Consider the following 19,024-nt stretch of genomic DNA (forward strand, 5'->3'; position numbering starts at 1 on the left):
CTAGGCGTCAAGGCTCCCCATATAATTAATAGGGAGACTTAGGCACCTAAGGATGGAATTTTAAGTAGTTAGCCAGCTGAATGGGGAACCATCTAAGCTATCCAGGAGTGAAATGCCAAGGAGAGGGCTGAGAAGAAGCAAGGGAATTAGGCAGCAAAATGGCTGATGGGCCAGAGATATAGGAGCCTCCCTCTGCTCAGGACCCTAACCTGTGAACCCTCTTCCTGGAATTAAGCACCTAAGAGCTAGCGGTTTAAGAAACCCATGCCTGGCAGACAAATTTGTCTTTCTGTCATCTGCTCACACTCACTTTACATTTCCCTATGGCTCTGTCCATAGGCTGTGTTTTATGCAGACATTCTGCTACTCTCCTGATACAGGGGCTGATAGGCAACAGGTGTTAGGTGTACTCAGGGCCGACTCCAGGCACCAGCATTCCAAGCAGGTGCTTGGGGTGGCAATCTGCAAGAGGTGGCAGTCCGTGTGTTTTTGCCCCCCAAGCAGCGCGCCGAATTGCCACCATGGACAGCAGGGGCAGTCCCTGTGGGGCGGCACACACGTTTCTGCAGCAGCGACAATTCGGCGGCAGCTTCTATGTTCAGCTGTCCGCAGCGGCGCAGATTCTGTCTTCTGGCTGAAGACCGAAGCTGCCACCGAATTGCCATTGCTGCAGAAATGCATGTGCCGCCCTCACGGCACACAGACTGCCCCCGCCATCAGCGGCAGCAATTCGGCGTGCTGCTTGGGACGCAAAAACAGTAGAGCCGGCACTGGGTGTACTCTGAGCATGCCTACAGGATTGGGCCTTTCTGGCAAGACAGGCATTCCCCCACCTCATTTAAGATCTTGCTTTGGAGTCCCTGGGACTTCAGTTTGAGGCAGGACTTCAAGCTGCTCATGAGCTCTGGGATGGCATCGGTGCTTACACAGCTTTACAAATCCCACCAGTGGGGTCTTAGGCACCTAAGCGCCTTGGGCACCTACAGGGTTTGGTGACAGCGGAGTGGCAGCAATGAAGATGTCAGTGGTACTTAAATGGTGGACTTGGGCATTGTTACGATAACTGGACCAACAAATTTATCCTAATTGTAATCTCAATTGTTAAAGAATATAAAGTTTATATGAAAATACATTAACCTATAACAACATATATTGATGGCAAAAAGGTACAGAAAGGGGACAAAAAACTGTCAGTCTAAACAAAAGGGCATACTGACATGGTTCAAGGCCTATGTGAAAATCATGTTTGGTGTATAAACAGAAGATATGGAACTGGAAATTAATGAACCAAGATTGGTGTATCGGCTATTAGGCCTAATTGGTGGACTAAATAATGAGGGGCTGGGCTATTCCTCCTATCATTCATTTTGTGGGACCTTACAGAAAGACTTTGGGGGGCCACTAGGCAAGAACAGATGAAGGCAACTACTGTGAGCATCACCATCATAGCTGCCATCCACACTGTTTCTTGGGACTCTGGGCATTCATCATCCCGATCCCGAGAGATATTCTAATCAGACCGGGCCAGAGAAAGGGATCCAGATAAAATTGCTATCCTTACCACCTATAGCTGAATCCCAAACACACGTAAGATTGAAAAAGTTTGGTCTTTAACAGCAGCAGCAGCAAAAAAGAGCTCCCACCCATCTCAACTAACTTCTCTTTTATCTAGTTATCAGTTATTATCATCTTTAACAGCATGTGACCTTTTCCTTCTAAAACTCTCCCCAGCTAAAGGTAAAGGAACAAGAAATGCTGTTGCAGTGAAAGCCTTATTTAACACTTTACATTGCAAATGCTTGAACTGTTTTTCCTTTTTTCCTTTATTTTTAATACAAGGTTAAAAGGATTTTAAATGGTGTGTTTGCCATGGCATTAAGCAGACTGTGGCCTCTGTATACAAAACACTAGACATTGTTTAACATTGTTTAATGTTGAACAGTGACTGGGTTCTGTTAACAGCCTTGGACCATATATTCCATCTAACTTAATACAATAGTGCCTAAAGAGGCAGACAGATATCTAAGTAACTTTAAGGATCTGGGCCATAGACCTTGTAATGCTAAGTGGAGCAGAGCAATGCCAAAATACCTTTACTAATCTGAGCCTAAGTGACTAAATTTTTTACTCTACATGCTTCATTCAAATTAGGGCTAATAGGAGCTATATGCATATGTCATCCACACAACAGGAGAGAAAGCTATTTTCTTTTTTAACACTACCATAAAATACAATTAGCAGAAGCACTGAACACCTTCCAGCCTCAAATAATCAGTTCTGTGTTATCTTCAGTTATTAATAATCTGATAGTAACTAGACTAAGGAAAAAATATTGAGCGCCTGATTTGGAGAAGTGCTGAGCACCCATAATTTGAACTGAGGTGAACAACAGCAGGTACTCAGCACCTCTGAAAACCAGGCCCTTTTTAGCAGTGTAATTATTACTGATAGGAAGTAAAAAAACAAAAATAGGTTTAAATTTCAGTCTTATCTTGATACAATTGGATTTATGGCTGAGCTGGCAGCCATGAACATGAAAGTGAAACTCGATGTGAACTAACTATGGTCGTGAATAGCAACTCAACTACTTTGGAAAAACTAATTTTTAAACGTACAGATTTTTCTGTCAGAGGATTTAAAAGGACTATTCACTCATAGTTTGAAATATGGCAACATTTGTGGGATTAGTTTGATTTGTGTACTTAAATTGGGGAGATAATCTGCTAAATTACTTAGAAATCAAATAGAGAAGACCCCTTAATAATCACTGTAAAATCTGTTACAGTCCTCTCTGCTTGTGTTTCATATTAGCCAAAAATCTCTTTGGACAGTCAGGTCTGAAAACTGAGCAGTGCCAATGCTTTACTGGACTAGCAGGCTGGGAATTAAAACGTTATTCCTTTCCCTAGGTACTGCATCTTGTAACTGTCTGATGGCTGTTCCAGGCGGTGGATGCATAACAGTTGTGCTGACGAGGTTAAATAAAGTGGAATGTCCTGAGGACCGCACTGGAAGACCACCTAGTCTCTTTGTAAAAAAAAAAGCAAACATTCTCGTAAACCTAATGCCTTAATGGCTGGCACAGTGTCACTGTCATGTGAAGACAGCCAGGAAAAGTCATTTCTTTGCCTATGTGAGAAATACATCTGAGATTATTAAAAGGGGAAAACGCTTGTGGTGACATAAAGGTCCGCATGGTAGAGTGGCACTGCTCTACGAGGAGCACTGGAGAAAGCCTGCCTCAAAGAGGCACACTCTGTCATGGTGCCACTCTTTACACGTGGTGGAGAGTGCAGTCTGCTCCATTCATTCTGGGAGAGCAGATTGCTGCCTCCACTGTGCCAGCTCTATTCTGCCAGTCAGTGTGAAGGGGGCAGGTCTTGACCACATATCCCTCTGCTGCCTTATCAGCATCCTGGGCCTGCAGAAGCTGCTGTTAGCACCAGAGCAGCAGCACAAGTGAGATGGGGAAGGTAAAGTTCTTCACCGCTCAGCAGCCATTTGAGCCAGTCACAATCTGGACTTTAAGTCCAATGACTTCCTGCTGTCTGTGCTTCTCTCAGTGTGTGAACAGTTATGATTCAGTTCGGGTTGGTCCGGCTTTGTGCAGGGGTTTGGACTAGATGACCCCCTGAGATCCCTTCCAACCCTGATAGTCTATGATTCTATGATACCCAGCGACTCCTTGCACATAAAGAGGTACACATAGAATTGATTTAGTTGGTGTTGGTCCTGCTTTGAGCAGGGGATTGGACAAAATGACCTCCTGAGGTCTCTTCCAACCCTAATATTCTATGATTCTATTATTCTAATCCTTTACTGTAATGTTATCTATCCTCATATTTACAAGCTTGGGGAACAGTCAAGAGCACAGCCTTATCCCAAAGCACTGTATCTTTTACTTTTGAAGAGAGATGTGTATCTTAATTTCTCTGTTGAATATAGTTTCATACTGGTGTATCCATGGAGATGGAGCCTTTAATAACTCATTGCGTTAGCAGGTCAAGTAAGCAAATCTACACAGCTCCATAGCAACAGACGTGAAAGTAAAATCGAGCCTATCAGTAAAATGTGTAGCAGGGCTCTCTGCACGCAGCATTAACTGAAAGCACCGCCTGGCTTTATGAACGGACATCGTCCATTGTGAGACGGGCCAAAATGAGAGGAAAGGAAACAAGCAAAAAAGAGCAATGTCAAAAATATTTGTTTTACAACGTATTTGTTAGCTGGACAATGTGGTAGACAGGACCTGACAAACTTTATCATTCTGCATCTGGTTTTGAAGTCCATGCTACAGCTAGGCAAACGTTTTTGGCCAAAATATTTTTTCACCAAAAAATGCAGTTTGGAGTCAACCGAAACATTTAGCGAATTGGTAAAATAGTGCCAGCTAGATGCAATAGTCCAGTGGTTAGGGCACTCACCTGAGATATAGGAGATCCAGATTTGAATCTTCACCCTGGATCAGGCCTTAAGCTTAAATCTCCTTCCCCTCAGTGGAATGCTCTAACTACTAGGAAATAGGCTATTCTGGGGTGGGTCTCCCCAATTTCTCTCTTAAAGCTCTTCCAGTTTTGTATAAACAATTGAATAATCAGTTTTTTGCACAGCTCCATGTCCACACACAAATTGGAGAGAACAACAAGAGAAAATTCTAGGGGGAACAAACTTTGGATGACATTATGTTTCTGCTTAGGGCTATTTCCGATGTCTCTGTTATGCCCACAATTGGGGTGTACACACTTTAAACATGCAAAGCATATAATCATTTTAAGACGCATGGCATATGTTGGAGCTCTCTCTCTTTTTACTGCAAAGCAGACATTCTAAAAAGCAGGTAGGAAGCCCCCCAAAATCATGAACAGTTGATCAGTATACATATTGTTCTCTTCTAAACACTGAGCACAGTAAGAAATCTAGTACTCAAGATAAACAACACAGCTGGCTTTGACTCAGTGAACCTGGAATTCACTCACCTCTATTACTCTCAGACTCCCCTAATCATTACACCACCACTTGTGAATACAAACAACCACATCAGCAAAACACTTGTACACCCATCTGCCAGGTGGAGTCAGCAGCAACAAGAGCCAGGTTCAGTATCTAAAGGTTCCTCTCAGCGACACAAAACAGAACCAGCTCGAGTCCCCACCCAGTAATCTGGGAAAACTGAACACCATTCCTGGGTGCCTCCTGGAGGCAATACTTCCCAACTTGCAAGCACTGAGTCTGTGTATACCAGGAGAAAACTTGTATGAAAAGGGAACAATTCATTAATCTGGGAAAAGACCCCAACCACAATTTGAAAGCATGCAACCATAAGAAACACCCACTGCACAATACATGCCAATGACATTTGTCTCAGTCTGCCACTTTGTGATATCAAAGTCCAACAAACTAATGACCCTTTAACATGCCACTTCCCTTTTCCCTCCACTGCACCCCACTCATGGTTGGATCTCCTTGGTCAGCAAGAACCCAGAGTTCAGAGGTACATTCTTGTGGGTTCACCTTCCACATATGAAAGGGGAAGGGGCAATGCATCAAGCAATGTCTCTGCTACTGCTGCTACCTCTGCAGCTGGCTCATGTTCTGTTGCTGATGCTCCCTCTGCTGCCCCCAGCCTCTGTACTCTGCCACTGCTGTTATCTCTGCCACCGTTACCACTGCTGCTTGCCACTCACTGCCACATTTTGAGGGTCCACTATTTAGCCCAACTCTTAGGGATTTCAGCTCTTAGGGATTTCACTGGGGAGTGGGGAACCTCTGAGGTGTTGGCTCTTTGTTCTCTTTCATCACAACACTGTCCCCACACCAAATCAAGGCTTAGCCTCTAGATCATCAGTGATTACACCTCTAGCAACTAATGAACAGAAACTAGTTGATCATGTTTGAATCTCATCATCTCTGTCTTTAAACATGGGAGAGGGAAGGGTCAAATGGTGCTTAGGACTCTTTAAACAGAGTCCACATGATCAGGTAGGAACACCTGTCCCCATCCTCTCCTGCTTACACTGGGATTTGGCACCTCTACCCTCAGGTTAGCAAGTGAAGTTCAGTTAATGGTCACCCCTTCATTCAGGACATTCTAGGTACAGTTCTGCTGTATATATAACATACATATAATATATAATAAGGATAACAACAGTTCATTACCCCTGCATTCACATTTACATTTTTTATTAAAGTTAATGTTAAAAAAAGTATATAGTACACAGGTTAAGAAAAGAGTGTCTGTACATTTGGGTATAGTGCTTAGATTATCCACAAATACAAAGTTTGTTTTTAAAGTCACAAGACACATATAGCATTTAATCAGCAATAACCCAAATTTAGGTGAATAAATTTAAGAATACAGTTTAGATACTAGCATTCAAGTATTTGGGTACATCGCTCATGATAAGTTGTACAGAGAGTTGGGTTGGAAAGCAAATATATCAATGAGTGAAGATTGCCCCTCAGTAATTGAGAATTAGAGTAGGTTGTCTGTTTAGAAAATACAATCCATGAGGAAAGTATTTCAGTTACTTTCCCGACTGTGCTTCTCATCGGCACTTCAGCTCATCCCTCGGTGATGTGTCCTATGTAGATGTCCCTTGACCACCTCACTGTGTCTGACACCATGAGTTGCCGCATCAGCCAAGCATAGCACTGACCGATTCTGCATTCTCTTAACACGCACTCATTACTGGGGTCCCATGCGCCCAGGGCTCCGAAGATCAGCACGTGTGTCTGAACCTGGTAACCCCTAGCTCTCAAGGTTTCAGTCAGAGGAGAATATTTCTCCACCTTTTGAGCTCGGGCATTGCGGAAGGCCAGCGTCCTGTTCTCGAAGGGCACTGTAACGTCCACCATCGTGATCTTCTCCTGGTTCTTGTTCGTGATGACAATGTCTGGTTGCAGTTGGCTGTTGGTTTCAGGGATGGAATTGTAAACTGAATTGTAACCCAAAACCAGCCAAAACTGATCCCTTTGGCAAAGCAGCTCTGTCTGCTGATCACCGAGGCAGAGTAGGTGAGTCTATGCAAATACAGTCTGCTCCTGAAGTGTCCCCCGACCCCACCCCAGTTTGAGATGTCAGAGGAGAGCTCATTCAGATCCTGGCTTACACACTAATTATTATTAAATCAAAATGTCTGAGACTCAGAGAGTATGTTTGTAAACCAATGACCACAGGCAAGATGTTCCATATACCCTTACCAATCAATCCCTTATGTCTTTCAATCCATCTTCCATGTTTTTTGTTAAAAAACCTATATTTAAGTAAATATTGGGAGTAGACTTAACTTGGGTCTGATTGCAATTTCAATTTTCAGATCAGCACTAAGTGTTCTAACATTTTATACCATCCAATATTTAACTATTTTGACTGCTCCCAGGAATTAGGCACTGATCCTCCAAACTTTTGTACACAAGTAAAGCTAAGCTTATGCACAAGTGTTTGCAGGATAGGAGCCAAAGTTCATGCCCAAACCAAAGCTCAGATTTATGACCAAATACTACGCTCTTTGATATTCCATTGTTCACAATTATACCTCCTTCAGATGACAGTGCTCTTGAAATGCAGAAACATTAAAAGAGGTTACTAAGTACTGTAAAATAAATGACAGTAGAAAGTGATGTATTTTATAATCAGTCTCCCTGCCCCTCCACACTCCAGCCCCTTTGAATTTGCAAATAAAATCAAGCACAATAATTTATTTTATGGATCAAATTGAGGGAAAACAGCAAGGCTACACCCTAAGTACAGTCTTTTAGATATGTTAATTTCACAATAAAACAGAATGACCCTGCTTTTAGAATATAGTTATACATTTCCTAATGAGCACTGGCAGGATTTTAAAATGCATTTCAACATGATAGTGAAAGCACAACTCGCTATTATGAAGGAACAATGGAACCATTCCCATTTCAAAGTATCTATTCAAACTAGGACATTCTGTGTCTTTAGTCTGAAAAGCAGACACAGTTCTATTATTTTTTCCATTGTTTGCAGAAATGTGCAACAAACTGAGAACAAACAAAAGCAACCTAAATGCAAGATACAAATGCTGTCGTATAAAGCCATTAATAAAACAGCTTCTTTTCCCGCCCCATTCAGAAAACAAACCTGTCATTCTACAGCTTTATGACCATGAGAAATGTAAGGTTCTTCATGGCAATCTATGTATCACAACTGTTCCTAATATAATCCTCTCCTAGGATTTACAGACAATCTGGATACATACAAACTATTCTGTTTTTGGAATGGGGCACCTACGTTCTGGAGTCAGATTACTACTTCTGTCTTATCATGTTAAGCAGAGGAAGCTGACAAAGGATTATCTGAATTATCCAGCCAGGTCTCCACAATATAAACTAAATTAGGGGCCTTTTCAATGATTCACTCTTGGATAGTGATGGACTTATTAGCCACTACCCTTGCTTTGAATGGCATGGACCAAAAAGTAGAGTCCCAGGCAGCCACTGTCCTGTGTTCCCAATGATGAGGCACCAGATGAAATCAGCAGGACTGTTAAATGTTAATAACCCAGTCTCCTGTCTACCCTCTTCATGACTGTTATAACAAGAACTGGAAAAACCAACACTTTAGGGAAACTGTCCCTTCCTCGTCCTCCAGCTCATGGAAATGTTGTTCTGCCCTTTCCGTAACATTACAGTGCTAGTTGATGGGGCACAGCCTCTGAGTATCCACAGTCAATATAGAGGTGACATTACTCTAGACTGGTATTCACTCATGTGGAGGTAAAACACAACCCTAGACCCCCAAAGATAAATCCCCATCAAAATAGGAAACACTTTCCCCCATACAGTTCACAAATCAACACCATGAACTTTACCAGTTACACTTTGGATAGTTTATTACCACCTCATTAAAATAACTTGTTACTTGACAACACCAGTAGAAGTAGAACGGATCATAACAACACTGCACAGTAAGTGTAACATTTACTCAGTGTAATGGTAAGTTGAATGACATTTTAAAATAGCTAAGGATCATTAAGCCTTTCACTCATTCATGTGACCTGCATAGGATTGAACTAGCAGCACATAGGTATCAGAGACAGAGCAGGAATAGGGCAAGTGCACACTGCCATTACAGATTAATTGATTCTGGTGTGATGCAGTCCACACCTATTTAAAGAAAAAAAAGCTGATGAATGACAAGGCTCAATTCTAAATCATTGTTATTATTGGACCACTGGTCACTACAATGTCCAAAATGTCCTTAACGTCACCATGATCTATTGACACAACTATAGTTACAGTTACAATCTTTCCAACCAATGAAAGGAAGAAACTTCCTTCCCTAGCTGAAGAAATAACTACCGAGAATTGCTGTGGAGGAAGCACAGCTGATCTTCGGGGACAGAAGTGGGTACCTGTGCCTCATATTGCACAACAAAGATTATTTTAGCTATTTCTGGTACTAAGTGATTAGCTCCAAAAGGAATCTCCCTCCTACGCTGGACTGAAGATGTCCATGATACTTTGAAAGCAAAACCATAGGTCTTGATTTTCTGAGCAGAAATGAAGAGCACTCCCACTAGACCTATGTGCCAGTCTACAATTACCAATATTTAGACACTTAAAATTGAATGTAGCTTTGTCCAACTTTAACAGGCAAATACTGCATATGGCTTAAAAGGCATTTTTAATTCAGCTATATTTTAATTCAGCTATATTTTAATTCAGTAAATCCCCAATTCCTCTTTTTTTATCACGTCTCTATAAATTTATCATGAGTTCCAAACTTAGGGCCTGACTGCAAATGCCATATTTACACTAGTAAACAATATTTCACAGTAATGTTCCCATTAAATTTGGACAAGTGAGAGGACACAGAACTCAAAAGAACAAAAACCTGCCAATGTTCTTAAGATTTTCATGTGACTTGCAGGATTTAGAGATGGGATTTATCAGGTGTCTTGTAGGACATTCTCCTGCCAGAACTGTTCTCTGCAACACATTTTCTACTGTTTTTTATTACTGAGAAAAACAAAATAAGATTAAATTAATCCTAAAATGAAAACTGTCGTGACACTTTGCCAGGAAGGCCAATGTGGATTAATGCCATAGTACTTATTGCCAGTTTCTCCTCATCCTTCTTGAGAGACTCAGTGCAAATTTTAAATTCTAACACACGCATTCATCTGTGTGTTGTCCAATTTCTTTTAAATGAGGGGTATTGGTTTCCTTTTTCAAACTGGTTTGGAAATTCTTCTATAATAACACTTGTTTGAATCAGACATAGTGCACAATCAATATATTATAAACTGATATGAATAAGTAACATTTCTAAATATACAAAACTTTCAGTCACAGGTTTATCACAATGCAGCAACAATGCACTGGAGGATTAAGAGTAGTTCACTAGGCAGACAATATAATTATGCATGCATCCGACGAAGTGGGTATTCACCCACGAAAGCTCATGCTCCAGTATGTCTGTTAGTCTATAAGGTGCCACAGGACTCTTCGCTGCTTTTACAGATCCAGACTAACACGGCTACCCCTCTGATACGGAACATAAATTATGAATGGATTCTTAAAACTTACATTTTTATTAGACAAGAGCCACAGACAGTTTACTACAATATGCTAGTGTCTTATGCTCCAGGAACTGATCCCACGTTGCATTTGACTTTTTCAAATGTAGGCAGTAGAGAGAAACTGATAATGTCAGAGCAACAAAACAATTATTGGACAACAGCCTGGGAACAGGCTAGGGAAGTCCCAAGAGCACAATCTAACGACTATCCCACATTGAGATTTCTGGAATTATCTAAATATTTGCTTGAGTGTTACTGCTGGAATAAAGGACTCCCTGGGTATATAATGAAAAAAACACAACGGACAAATGCCCAATCAGGTGGCAGTACGATACATATATATATAAATTACATAAGATTAGCTCAGCACAGCATATCTGTAAATTAAGGTGGTGTTAGGGGTGGTTTATTTGTAGCTCCCCATAAGCAACCACTGTTCTGCTACTCTTCTGTGTAAATCCCATACAGATATTATCTTAATAAAACCAGTGTGAATTGTTGGGAGAGAGGAATGATGTTATTTATATATTTAATTAAAAATATCCTTTCAAATGGCTGGGAACCACCAAGTTGTACATATAAGTAGATTATGTAAGTAATAACATGGACTTATTCCTGTTACCCTCATACTTCCTCCCACTTCCCTCTTATTGTTTCTTTATTACCCTCACTCTGCATATTATGTTCAATTAGATTATAAATTTCTTGGGATGGGGTCATATCTCTCTGTGCGAGAGAATCACCAGAAACTCTTGCACAGAGAGGGTGTACGAAGTGAACCTACCTCACATCGAGAGAGACAGGGAAAGCAGAGCTAAACAAGCATTGCCTCAATCCCCACAGCCAGAGGGAAGGGAATAGAGCTCAGCTATCTCTCTCCATTTCAAGAATATTTTCTCCTGCTAGTTAGGAAGAGATTCAATCTCATTTCACCAAGAAAGGTGTGGTGCAGTTGGTGAAAGGAGCTTGAAAGTACTTTCTGTGGCACAGGAAACTGAGAATCAAGTACCACCTCAGCTACTGCCTCTCGCACAGTGGAGATCTGGCACGTCACAAGAGCTGATGTGCTTGATTTCTCAGGACAAGGATTACAACCTTACCAGAGGAACACGGTATTGTGGACTCACCTATGTACTGACCCTGACAGCCACAAAATAGGCAATCTTCTTGCATGAAGAAGTTAATTGTAATGAGGACAAAATAATGTTTCTCCAGAATGAATGGGTGGGGATCTCAAAGATATAAATATGGAGAAAACGCATGTTCTTGTCCCTCAAAGCACTATCACAATTAAAAAAAATAGTTTATTTAAATATCCAAAGCAAGTCAGTCTGCAGAGACTTAACTCAAATGGAGTCTGCTTCCAGGTGTTAGCAAGAGACTATTAACTTCATGTCATACTGTAATGCACATGTAATAATTTGAAACAACAAAATTAGTTAATGTGTCAAGTAACTTAATAATCTTACATGTACATGGGGCCTTTATCCAAAAAGATTTCTGAAGTGTTCTACAAATATTACCTTTGACTATATGCATATCCACATAACTTTCATTCAATAGACTATTTATCTTGCAGCTTTGACCAACTCATGTGCTCTATTCACTCCACCTCAAACAACCCTCCACACTAGGGCACTTGATTTAAACAAAACAAAAAACACCACACAAACATGTGCCATAGAAATGTTTCTTTCTCTCCCCCACAAACAAATATTACACAGGTCTGTGACACCATGGTTCTCATTATATTTACTCCTGGCCAAGCGTAAGGTTAAAGGTCCAATATCTCATGAGCCATTTGGGTTAGATATAAACCTCAGAATGTTAGAAAGACAGGAATTTCCTTTTCCAATAGTAACAGGCATTTTGTCTTCAGCTCTGGTGGACTTCAAGATACTGGACTGTAAAATCATGACATTATGATGTGATAGTAGGGCTGTTCTAGAGATCTCTAAAATCAGTTATAATTTTGCTTTTCTTATGAGGCTGGTAAAGTTTAATTCAAGGCACGAAGGCCTCTTGCTTTGCCACCCCAAGCAGACCAAAAAAAAAAAAAAAAAAGCAAAGCTGCGATCGCGATCTGCTGCAATTCAGCGGGACGTCCTTCACTCTGAGCAGGAGTGAGGGATCCTCCACCAAATTGCCGCCAAATCCCTGAAAGTGCCGCCCCGCTTCGGAGTTGCCGCCCCAAGCACCTGCTTGATAAGCTGGTGCCTGGAGCCGGCCCTGCTTGCTAGGCTTTTTTTTTCTTTAAACTTATTAAAACAATTTTCAAAATTGTTTTAATGAGTTTAAAGAAAACTACATTAAAAGTGTGGCTTAACAAGAGTGTAATGACATGATATAAGCTTTGAATGACTTGCCCAATTCACTTATGGCACAAAATGATTCTATTATACATAATCACTTTGTTCTCAAAAGGAACTGCAGCTGCCTTCAGGGCATAACACTGTAGTTGCTTAACAGCACCTCAAACCAACAGTCTAAGATAGGAAGAAAGTGAATTATCATATCTAATTGGAGCTGTAGGTGGAATTTAAAATAGAAGATACCTTTCCAAACTGGAATCTGGGAGAGCACCTGAGCTAGTCCACCCCACAGTAAGTACCTAGGGCTTGATTTTAAGTCCACTGAAAGCTCCCACTGATTTTAATGGTGCAGGGCCAGTCCGGTCCTTAGAAATCTTTAATGAACGTAAGTGATCAGGGACTGAATTTAACCCCTCATTTGAGAGCGATCACCTTGGTTACAGAGTGCCCTCTAAAACCATGTTAGGTCATTGATTCAGAGCTCAGAAGGAACAGACCTTGTCTACTGAATCATCAACTCCACTTATTAGAATGTAATACTACTGCTAAAACATTTCACCATTTGGTAAAAAACTCATACTAACAACTACGTTTAAATCTCAACTCCACAATGGAAAAAATGAAGAAAAAAAGCCCTTTGAAAAGGCAAACACACAAAAGCCATTTAAAAAGGAGGTAAACAGTAATGTTGCATAACATTCCCCATACCCCAATTTCCCTTACTTGGAATCTCACATAATCCTCATGTCCAATGATGTTCACATTTATTAAATCTATTATTTCACATTTTATTAAGTTACGTTAGTGTCTGAAAACAGTAGTAGTCAAATTACCCTCTTAGATGCACACAAAGAGCTCTCATTAAAATCACACCCACCCACATTTGAGGGTGCACTTATGAGCAAAGGGAGAGATATTTAAAGGTATTTAGGAACCTAAACATACAGATAGGTGCCTAGCTGAATTTTTGAAAACAATGGGAGTTAGGCACCTACGCACTTTTGAAAAACCCCTAGGTTTCTATCTGCATTTTTAGATGCCGAAATGCCTTTAAAAAACTGGCTTAAAGAGGCTTGATATGGAAAAAACATGTGTTTAAAGAAGTTAAGCAAAGCTCCTTCCATCCCAGTCCCAGAATGATTTATAGGGATGTGTCACATAGAAAAACAAACAAAAATATGTGCAACTTCTTCTACACAGAAAAAAATGCATTTCAGCACATTTCACATCACATCCAGTCTTAAACAAATTATAGCAAGGTCTCAAATTATTATGTTGTCCCTAAAAAGATCCACTCTTTACTGCTGTTCAAATCTTGCAATTAATCATATATAAAGGGCCCAGCACCAGCTACATAAACAAAATCCTCTGTGCTGCCTGATGAAAACTTTGAAAATAAATTGTAAACATTGAAGAGAAATTAATAAAATGAAATGATCTAAAATGCACGTACCTGGTTTTACAGGGTTTGTCTTTGTTTCCTTCTTATATCTCGCAGACTGTGGGTTTCCTTCCCCCACCATTCCAGCATTACATTTCTTTTTGGTATAGTCTCCATCACTGCCAGTACAAAAACTAATTGGACTGTTTCCAGCATCAGAAGGAGTCTTAACAGGAGATACTGATTGGCTACTAGGGCAGCCAGTGTCATCTGAAAAGACAAAAAAATGAACACAAGATTTGTTACCTAATAAGTAAAATGAAGAGGGCAGAAGACTTTTGGACTATACTACACACAAATCAGAAACAGAGTTCTCTAAAACACACAACCTGTGCACAAAGATAAGGCTCATTTTATTCCTGCACTCAACAACTGAACACACCATTTTGTGAGTGCAATATGGTTCTTGGATACATAAGTGTTATAAAATGCCACCGTAAATATTTGTTTCCATAATTCTGTGAAGGTACAAAATCAGAGACAACTTCTGAAAACCTGGAGCCAAGATTAACCTCCTCTTATTCAGCATGGTAATGGAATATTATAACATGAAATATACAAATTAAGAAATGTGTTAAAATAAGAATTGCTTTGTGTGCGTGTGTGCATGTGACATATATAGCCAATTTCTGACAATCCCATATGTATGTATGTAACTATGGGCCAAGAGTGAGAATGCGACAGCTTTTTCCTCACAGATCCTTCGTACCAGAACTACGGAAGGGCCTTCAAGTTAAAAGGCATAAGCTGTATGGTTACAGATGACCAGTTTGAGAGTGCACTATCAACACACACCTGTTTTCGTGACAGTATGTTCTACTGACTATACAATATATATTGTCAGTGCTTTTTTAGACTAAGGCCTTAACTTCTTTGCTAGAATGCAATTCAATGCACATACCAAATACTTTGGATGAGTCATTTATTTGGGTCTTTGACATATACTTATCTACAGCAAAACATCACTGCAGATAATATAATGTATATTGTTAATTTTAATTATTTACTATATTGTACAATGCATCTAGCGTTGCTTAAGGATTTTGATTGGGCATTTTCGTCTCTGTGATGGATAATTACAACTGAAGTATTTGTTTTGCTTTGTATTTTTCTGCGTTTTTTACTGAGCAACTCTAGTATTTTATTATCCTATAAATACCCACAATATGATAAGCAAACTGATCCAGAATATTCATTCGATTGTTGCAATCAATGTACACTCTATATGCATGAATTCAGAAATATAATTATCATTTTACTGAATACAATAAACATGCCTCAACATGAATTATTTTTCTTTTAAACCAACTCTTTTTATTATATGGAGATATATCTATTTCATAGAACTGGAAGGGACCAAAAGGTCATTGAGTCCAGTCCCCTGCCTTCATAAACAGGACAGATTTTTTTCCCAGATCCCTAAACGGACCCCTCAAGGATTGAGCTCACAACCCTGGGCTTAGCAGGCCAATGCTCAAACCACTGAGCTATCCTTCCCTCTCCTTTTTCATTTCCAGAAAGTGGCTGTATGATACCTGGCACTAAAACTGCTGCACACTAGACAGTACTTCTGTGTAAACCAGCATTAGTGTACATAAGCATTAGCTTCCATCTCTTGGAGATACAGAAATGGTGGTTTATTCAAAGTTGTACAACCACAATAAAACTACTAGCACTCAAATACAAGTCATCGTAAAAAGGTATCCAGTCCAGAAAGTCAACATATTTAAGAAAAAAATCCTTCCTACTGTTATTTGAATGCCTCCTGAAAACTCACCTCTTTTGTGATACCCACAATAACTGACTTATTTGTTTAAATTATAATATATATTATATTAAAAAAAAACTGAATCATGATGTCACTTTAAGGTCAGAAATATCCCATGTCCCAGAGAAGCGAGTCACTTATTTGTTCTTTCTAAGGGTAAAATAAAGCCAGTATCTTTCACTATTCATTTGCACTGTGCATTCATCTTGCATTGTCTTCATGAATAAAACTCCCCTCCACACGCTGTAATGTGACACACCCTGATGTACCTATACCTTAACTAAGTACACAATCATATTTCTGTAACCACTGTTACACTGCAGTTTGCTCATTGTCATGTCTATAAACCAGGTCTGCTTCTGCAATAAGCTCTGCATGGGGACCAGGCTGAAAACAATGTCTACCCATAGAAGAGGAGTGGAAAGAAAGGGCTAGAATGTGTAATGTTACAGTCCGACTGACAGTAAGGGGCAGCACAGAGCTAACCTAGGATCAGACCAGAGAATGGTTATTACATCTTTTTTGTGAAGCATCTTATTCCCCTTACTGTGCCAGGTCAGTTACCCTGGCGATGAGTGCACTATCTAACCTTTTCCACCCATTTGCTTGCAAGAGTGAGTCTCAGCCCACATCCAGACTAACCCGCGGCATCGGCGGGTTAAAATCGATTGCTCGGGGATCGATATATCGCGTCTAGTCTGGACATGATGTATCGATCCCCGAGCGCGCTTACATCGATTCCGGAACTCCATCAACCCGAACGGAGTTCAGGAATCGACACAGAGAGCCGCGAACATCGATGCCGCGCTGTCCAGACGGGTGAGTACCTCGATTTTAGAAATTCGACTTCAGCTACGTTATTCACGTAGCTGAAGTTGCGTATCTAAAATCGATTTTAATACCCTAGTCTGGACGTGGCCTCAGACAAGCTGTCTTTGCTCTTCTCAGGGTGGCTGGAACAACCAGCCCTTCACACTGCCAGACCAGGAAGTAAATAAGGGCCTACTTCTCCATACTCCCTGGGCAGCTGGGTAAGAAATATAACAATCTAGTCCAAAAGTAAAAGTGGCCAGTCTGAGTTAGTTCTGGGGGGCTCTGCCTGCTTCCAGCAATGTTGCTGAGTCAGGAGGACAACCAGATCTACTTTGTGAATTACCTGCAATGCCCACAGGTGAAGAGTGTTTGCTAACAGTCTATTCCAAGTTAACAAAGAGACTGAGCAGGTTCCTACCTGACCATATTGCAAACTTTGTTAGCTAATACTTTTGATTGCTGCAGATAAATTCCATATTAAATTTGTTCATCTTCTTTTGGCAATTTTACAGGTACCTTTTTCCTACCCCCAAATTAGTCTCAGTTCCTCATAAGATAAGAAGACAGTTCAAAGATCTATTAAACCTTTCAGTCCAATGCCCTGCTAACACAAGGTTCTTCCTTACATTATATTATCTTGTTCTTTATTTTACTAATTCATACAAATCTCATGATCAAATTCAATATGTAGAGGAAAATAGAAGGCAATTTCCTCAAGATCAATACCAATTTTCTTCTGTGAATTTGTCAGCAGAACTCACCAATTTTTACCACATAAAATATGGAAAGAGTATGCACAATTTATCTACTGTACATGGATTGGTTCTGCTGAGTGAACTCTTGAAATCTGTTTAAGCAACAAATTTCACTATTTCTAGAAACACCCTCTCTTTTAAAGCACACCAAAATTTACAAAACTTTAACATTATATTTAGAATATAGTTTTGGCACAAAGTATTTTAAACATCAGGGAGAAACTCTACTTCAAAGTATCTCAGGAGCTGATGAAATCCTGTGAAGGTGTTTTATTTTAAAACAAACAAAAGACTCCTACCCACAACTCTGAATTAAAGCATTAAGAAAAAGCAACAAATGTGCAAAACTAACAACAAATTAGGAGATAAGAAAGTAGATTAGCAAAAGAAAATACATAGAAAATGCATGTTTTGATCAGCAGACAGTTAATATGGCCACTGATAATGTACTGCTTTCACGTCCCATTATAATTAATTTGATTAAGCTCCACAGCTTGCATTATGATATGACACTTATCAAGGGAACAAAGTGAACTTGGCACTTATAACAATAAGTCTTCTCTAGTCATATCATTTCTGACCTTTAGACACTTCAACAACCGAGTCAGAGTTTTAACTTCAGCTGCAGAAAATGAATGGTTTTATTGTACTCCTCTTTCCTGTTACTGTTTGTTATTTTTAACAAGCTATACACCTAAGGCTTCCGTGTGAACTTGTAATTTAATCGTTAGTATGGAAAAAGTGAACCTGTAAACATTTTCTGGATCTAGTTCATGCTGCCAAAGAGACATTTTTTCCTTAGCTATATCAGATGTACCTTTCAATGCAGTGTCTTCTACAGGATCAAAATGTTTAGTATTGCCAAAAGTAGCAGCTGCACATGCAACAGTACTGTCTATCACAAGGGGAAAGATAACCTCAGCTGTGAGTTGAGAATGTACTTCTGCTAATCAGTTTGCAGGTGACCCTCCCATTAAAAAAATGGAAGGGGAAGGAAAAACACTGGAAGGGGTGCACATTTGCACATTCTAAACAAGATCACCCATCACTGTTCCTCATCCCTCTCTCATGACTGCTATGGAAATCCAAAAAAAATTAGTTTTAAAAACAATATTTCAGCTACATTTCCTACAAAGCAGAGCACTGAAAAATCTCAATAGCATGTTTACTCCACTAGAAAGAGTGAAGCTTGGCAGCATGCCACACTAGTGTAGCCAACTTTCATCCCACACATATACTCAGGTTTATAAAAGGATAAGTCCTTAAAAGCATTTACTGCCAATACAGAGTTTCTTTCAAAACAATCTTTAACTATGTCATGTAGACCATTTAAGGTGTTTCTTTATACACAGGTTCCTTTAAATGCTGCTGTCCATTTTGGG

General features: G+C 40.0%; 1 protein-coding gene across 5 annotated transcripts in view; it reads right to left on the reverse strand.

Annotated features, from left to right (window-relative positions):
* SYBU (syntabulin) overlaps window positions 1-19,024 on the reverse strand; it is an 87,601-nt gene that overhangs the window by 22,271 nt on the left and 46,306 nt on the right. For all 5 annotated transcript variants that reach the window (XM_030553718.1, XM_030553719.1, XM_030553720.1 and 2 more), the window contains one exon: window positions 14,319-14,516. In XM_030553718.1, the coding sequence (XP_030409578.1) occupies window positions 14,319-14,516 (198 nt within the window). The remainder of the gene's footprint in view (window positions 1-14,318; window positions 14,517-19,024) is intronic.

This window comes from Gopherus evgoodei, chromosome 2 (genome assembly GCF_007399415.2).
Source record: "Gopherus evgoodei ecotype Sinaloan lineage chromosome 2, rGopEvg1_v1.p, whole genome shotgun sequence".
Classification (NCBI taxonomy): Eukaryota; Metazoa; Chordata; order Testudines; family Testudinidae; genus Gopherus; species Gopherus evgoodei.